The sequence below is a fragment of the Melospiza melodia genome, chromosome 2 (genome assembly GCF_035770615.1).
Source record: "Melospiza melodia melodia isolate bMelMel2 chromosome 2, bMelMel2.pri, whole genome shotgun sequence".
Lineage (NCBI taxonomy): Eukaryota > Metazoa > Chordata > Aves > Passeriformes > Passerellidae > Melospiza > Melospiza melodia.
The window spans coordinates 24,271,694-24,277,890 of record NC_086195.1 but is presented as its reverse complement, the minus strand read 5'-3'; the positions used below and the strand labels follow the sequence as shown (position 1 = coordinate 24,277,890).

At 58.9% G+C, this 6,197-nt stretch overlaps 1 protein-coding gene across 1 annotated transcript; it reads right to left on the bottom strand.

Moving 5' to 3' along the window:
* Positions 1-75: 75 nt before the first annotated feature.
* LAMTOR1 (late endosomal/lysosomal adaptor, MAPK and MTOR activator 1) lies at positions 76-5,068 on the bottom strand. Its single transcript, XM_063148057.1, has 5 exons — positions 4,963-5,068; positions 3,146-3,291; positions 1,546-1,623; positions 992-1,118; positions 76-694 (listed from the first exon to the last, which is right to left on the bottom strand). The coding sequence occupies exons 1-5, from the start codon at positions 5,002-5,004 to the stop codon at positions 602-604; spliced, it is 486 nt and encodes a 161-aa protein (XP_063004127.1). The 5' UTR covers positions 5,005-5,068; the 3' UTR covers positions 76-601.
* Between the last annotated feature and the right edge of the window lie 1,129 nt (positions 5,069-6,197).

The window sequence follows — 6,197 nt, the reverse complement described above, 5'->3', positions numbered from 1 at the left end:
GTGTACCCCCCCACCAGGGCATGGCTCCCCCATCATGTCCATGCTGTGTCTGACAGAGAACAGTGGAGACAGGCACTGGATGAACGTGGCTTTATCTACTGTGGCAAAAATAATAATTAAAAACAAAAAAAAAGAAAAAAAAAAGAAAAAAAAAAAAAAACTGAAATAAAGGTCTAAACATGTAAAAAGGAGAAGGGATGGTGTTGGAGCCACCAGGCCCCATGCAGAGCATCACATCTGCCTGGCTCCAGCCCACCCATCCTGGTGACCTGGCATATGGTGCTGACCCACACCAGGGCCTCCTTGCACCGGCTGTTCCCTTTGTGCTTGTCCCTGTGCAAGGCAGCATCCAGCTGACACAGCCTCTTCCCCACGCACACCCACCCACCCACCCACCCACCCACGAGGAGGAGAAAGCCTCAAGCACTGCAGGTGGGCTCAACGTGCCAATGATGGGCGCCTTGGCATTTAGTAGGAAACAGGGTATCTGTCCAAGTTCTGTGGCAGCAGCATGGGGAGGGAAGGGATACAAAGAGAAAAAAAAATCAGGAAAAAACCGAAAACAACCCAAAGCGCTGAAGCAGCAGTGGTGAGGGCAGGTTCAGGGGATGCCAAACTGTACAACCAGTTCTTCTTTGGCGTCAACACGGATCTGTGAGAGCGCGCTGAAGGCATAGGCAGCTATCCGGGACACCTGCAGGCACGAAGACATGGCTGTGTCACTGGTGGCTACTGAAACCCCCAGTTATCCCAAAGAAAAATCCCCAGTTATCCCAAAGACACTGCTGCAGGTTAGCCTCCAGCCCCAAAAAGTCCCTAAGCCCATGCTGGGCTTTGCCTCCACCTCTAACAAGGCCTTAAACCTGACCTAGGCTTTGCCCTCAGCTCTAACAAGTTGCGTCAGGGCTCTGGGCATTACTGTTCCCCCAGGATGAGGATGTGTCCCTGGGGAGCATCCCAAGGGCCCAGGGCTCAGCCCAGCCCTGCTCACCTGCTGCAGGTCTGCAAAGGGGACAGGGTCACTGGCGAGCACTTGGTGTGGCTGGTTAGTCAGGGATGGCAGCAGTGGCAGCTTCTTCCAGTGCGTCAGGTTGTTGCTGAGCATGGCCAGGCGTGTGCTGTGAAGGGAGAGCAGCCAACATCAGTGCCATGCCAAGACATGGGCACATCCAGAAGATGGGTGCTGCACCCCCAGAGGGAGAAAGGGAGAGCAGTGGTGCTGCACTCCCAGCATCCAGCCCTCTTCACTCCCTCCAGCAGGAGGGTGAGGGAGCTTCCAGCTCTCCCACACAGACACCTGTCAAGCAGAAGCAGTCACATCCAGCCCCCCATCATCTGCCCCAAGGGCTGGGGGAACACAGGAGCCCTTTGTCCTGGGCTCTGCTGCCTGCACTGCCATCAGCGTTCCCTGAGCAGGCTGCACCCTGCTCTCTGAGATGAGGCAGCCCTTCTTCATGCCGAGTTCACTGCCACAGGCCAAAACCCCTGGGACCTGCCCAGGGACACACACAGCTGTGAAGTGCAGGGTAGAAGTGCAGCTCCCACCTGTACTGCCTGGCTCTGTCCATGTACTCATGCTGCTCCATGCCCTGGGAATCCGCTGCCGACACGTCGATGATGTTGCTGCAGAGACACAAGACAGCGGCTCCCACTGGAGGCTCATTGCTGCCCCTGAGTTCCCTCCCCATCTCAGAGCATCCTCTGACCAGGGCAGACAAAGTCCAGCACCCCAAGACAAACATCTCAAGGCCAAACTCGCCCAGCCACAAGTGTGCCAGGCTGGACGGGCTGCTTGCCAGGAAGGAAATGCCAGGGACTGTTTGCCCACAGCTGCCCTGGGGCAGAGGGAGACAGGCAGAGGCTGCAGGAAGCTGGGGGCTGGTCTGGGCTCTGGGGAGCTTGGCATGCAGATACCTGGAGATAAAAGGAACCCCTGGGAGGACAATGTCCTTGGCAGATATCCTGAGAGCCCCTGTACCAGGCCCTGGGCTCACAGAGGACCTGGGCCCTTACCCAGGGCCCTGCTGAGCCCCATTGTGTGCACCCCAGAGCAGAGCAGTGCTCAGAGCTGCTGTGGCCCTGCATGCTGGACACACACAGTGGCCACTAGCTCTGCAATGTCAGGCAGGGGAGCAGAGGGGCCTAGGAACATCCCAAAGCCCTCCCAGCCAGGCTGGACACAGCCCTCTCCCCACACTGCCCCTGTGCATTTGAGGAAAAGCCTCCTTCGAAGGGGATGCAGTGCTGCTGCCCCTCCTGCCACCCTCTCCACATCCCCATGGATCACTTTCCTACCCAAACCCTGCCCCTACTTCCAGCCCAGCACCCGAGGGGTTACCTCACACCTCAGGTCTTCTCTCTGTGTGCCCATGGGGCTCAAAGCTGAGGGAGGGGCTGTCTGAGGGCAGAGGGACATGGGGGGCTCTGCCACAGCTCCTCCTTTCCCCTCAGCACCTATGGCTGACCACTGGGGCCCACGGGCAGGCAGTCCCAGCTGTGTGCTAGAGCCAGGGTCACCACTGTCCTGGAGGTGTGCTGTCTGCCCCAGGGGCACAGCCTGAGGGTGCTGCCTGCCCCAGGGCACACTGTGAGGGTGCTGTCTGCCCCAGGGACACACCCTGAGGATGCTGCCTGCCCCAGGGACACACCCTGAGGGTGCTGTCTGCCCCAGGGACACACCCTGAGGATGCTGCCTGCCCCAGGGCACACCCTGAGGGTGCTGCCTGCCCCAGAGCACAGCGTGAGGGTGCTGCCTGCCCCAGCGACACACCCTGAGGGTGCTGCCTGCCCCAGGGCACGGCCTGAGGGTGCTGCCTGCCCCAGGGACACGGCCTGAGGGTGCTGCCTGCCCCAGGGACACGGCCTGAGGGTGCTGCCTGCCCCAGGGCACACCCTGAGGGTGCTGCCTGCCCCAGAGCACAGCCTGAGGGTGCTGCCTGCCCCAGGGCACACTGTGAGGGTGCTGCCTGCCCCAGGGCACACTGTGAGGGTGCTGCCTGCCCCAGAGCACAGCCTGAGGGTGCTGCCTGCCCTAGGGCACACCCTGAGGGTGCTGCCTGCCCCAGAGCACAGCCTGAGGGTGCTGCCTGCCCCAGGGACACGCCTGAGGGTGCTGCCTGCCCCAGGGGCACAGCCCAAGGCTTACATGGCTGTTTTGGCGAGGATGGAGGACAGCATGGCCTGCTCATCGGTGCGTGCTGACGGCAGGTTGTGGTAGCTCTGCTCTGCTCCGTTCAGCACCTTGTTGGGCGGGCTGGCTGCCGGCTCCAGCAGCCGCTTTGTCTCTTCCTCCTGAGGGAAAGGCAAGAGGAAAATCAGCCCTGGCTGCCCCACACCAGCAGCATTAACTCCACGGGATGAGGCAAGTCTCACCTTTCCCTCACCAGCCAGGAGGGCTTCCTGTGCATCCCAGTGTAACCCAGAACAGCCTCAGCTCTGCCAGGCACCTCTTTACCCAATTATTTCAGTTTTTTCCAGATGAAGCCCTTCCAGGCACAAAGGCAGCAAGTGTTGCTGAAATCAGGCAGCACCTTTGGAGTGGCCAATCCTGCAGGCAGGAGTCTGCAGCCAGCATCAACCTTCATTAAACCCCCCAGCTAACGTGCACCCACTGTGCCCCACCCCTGCCTGGGCACCACGGAGAGCCCACCCTGGCATAGCAGGGGGCTCACCTGAGCCAGGTGAACCCCACCTGCCAAAGCCCAGGCACTGGGGTGGGGGCTTCCCAGAGCCACAGGGCATGTTCCTCCACTCACTCCAGGAGGTGCAGAGCTGCAGCCCAGCCCTCGATCCTCTGGCTTGGCTGAATGGTGCTGCAGGGGTGGTGAGAAGAGCCCAGTAGAGAGATCATGGGCACAAACACCCATGAGAATAAGATCACAGAATCAGCAAAATTGAAAAAGTCCTCTTGAGCCCAACTGTTCTCCCAGCACTGCTGAGCCCACCACCAAACTACCCAAGTGCCAAGTCTACATTGCTTTTAAATCCCACCAGGGTTGGGGAGTCCAACACTGTTCTGGGCAGCCTGTGTCACAGCTGTACAACACTTTTAGGGAAATTCTCCCGAATATCCAACCTAAACCTTCTATAGCACAACCAGAGGCCCTTTCCTCCCGTCCTGTTGCTTGTTCCCGGGGAGCAGAGACAGACTTCCACCTGGCTCCACCCTCCTGTCAGGGAGTTGTGGAGAGTGAGAAGGCAATCCCTGAGCCTCCTAGCAGCCTGAGCCCCCTCGGCTCCCTCAGCCACTCCTTGTGCTCCAGCTCCATTTTCTTCTCTGGACATGCTCAAGCCCTTCCATGTCTGTCTTGCCCTGAAAGGATGCTCAGCCTGTCACCCATGGTGAGCTGGGAGTGCAACCACCTCTCCACACATGCTGTCAGTGGCATCTCCAGCTCTTCCCGGCCAGAAGCTTGCTCTCCCCTTCCTCCTGCTGGGAAATGCTGCTGCCATACTCTAGCCCAGGCCCTTCTCCCTCCTTTCTCGCCACCCAAGTGGAAGCGGGCTGGGCTCCCCCTGGGACGGGCTGTCACAACCCAGCTCCCGCCGCACCCGGATTAAGTTTCGCGGGACAGGTGACAGCCCCAGTTCTGTCCCGGCCCCCGAGTTGCGTGGCAGTCCCGCTGTCCCAAGAAGGAAAACCTGGCGCTGCTCCCGCCGGTGCCGTGTGAGGCCTTGGGCTTACACCTACAGCGGGACGGCGGGAGGGTCCGGCGCGACCCCCGAGCCGCCGCCTCCAGCCCCCACGCGGCACCGGGGGAACACGCGCGGAACGAGCGACACGAAGGCGGCGACAGGCGGGAGCAGCGCTCAGACCCTGCCCGGGAGCGGGGAAGGGCCGGGCCCCGCCGCGGACGCGCGCCGCCTGCCCCCCGCCGCCGGGAAGCCCCGGGAGCGGGGCCGAGCGTCCCTCCCGGCGCCACCCCCGCCGCGGGCCTCGTGCTCCCCCGGCGCCAGGCCCACCTGGTCGGAGGCCTCGGCCTCGCTGCTGTAGCAGCAGCCCATGGCGAGCGCGGCCCCGGCTCCGGCACGGCCCCGCCGCCGCGCGGTCACGTGAGCGCCGAGTCACGCCGGTCACGTGAGCGGCGGGGAACACCCGGACACACGGACACACACACGCACAGACAGACACACGGCCGCGCCCGCCGCCGGGGGCGCGCGCGGGGCCGTCACGTGGGCCGGAGCGCTGCTCGCACGTGGGCTACGTCACGCGGCCCTGCGGGCGGGGTCACGTGGCTGCTGTCAGGGCGCCGCCCCCCCGGGCGCGCTCCCGGTGTGTCCCGAGCGCGCTCCCGCGCTCAGCCGGCCTGCCCGCAGGGATCCCGGCATTCCCGGTGCCCCCGGGTTCCCCGGTGTTCCGGTGCTCAGAATATACAGTGGGGCAACAATGAGGGAGAGGGGGATGCCGGGAGTGATGGCGTGTGTTGTCCCAAATAACTGTAACGTGTGATGGGGCCCTGCTCTCCTAGAATAGCTGAACACCTGCTTGCCCATGCCAAGGGGGGATGTGAAAAATGCATGTGTTTTATGATTGGCTTTTCGCAAATATTAAAATGAATATTATATGTGTTGTGTTAGAAAGTAATGCTGTATTAATTCTCTTAAGTAGCGTGTTAAATATAGTTTTAGGTTGTAAAAAATGTTAAAATAGAAACTATGCTATGTAGGATACTTTTTTTTAAGAAAGGACTCGCAGTGAGATAGCAGCCACAGGACACCTAAATCTTTCAGAGAAAAAGAATTTGTTGCCCTCTTTATCAGAATAAACAAATTTTTTCCCACCTCAAAGCCGCTGTTAGGATTAAGAGAAAGAAATTGACGATCACCAGACAGACTCCTGTGTTAGAATGGAATTTATGCATCATGTATGAGGTGTATGAATATACAACAGGCTATTGCTTTTAAGGGTTAATCCATTGTTAATGGGGGTCCTCTTTTAGGCTCATGCTGCCCAGAAAAAGGTACCTGGACGTCCATAACTCCTTGTCTCTATTTTCTCATATTGTCCTCATTCAATTTGTCAAATTATTATTACTCTAATTGTATTACTATTTTTATAATCATTTTATTACTATTAAACTTTTAAAATTTTAAAAACAAGTGATTGGCATTTTTCATAGGTGACTTAATTTCTTGTTTTGCTTTACTTGTGTGTGTGGTCTTTGCTTTTCCTATTAATCTGTATTTGACCTCAACCC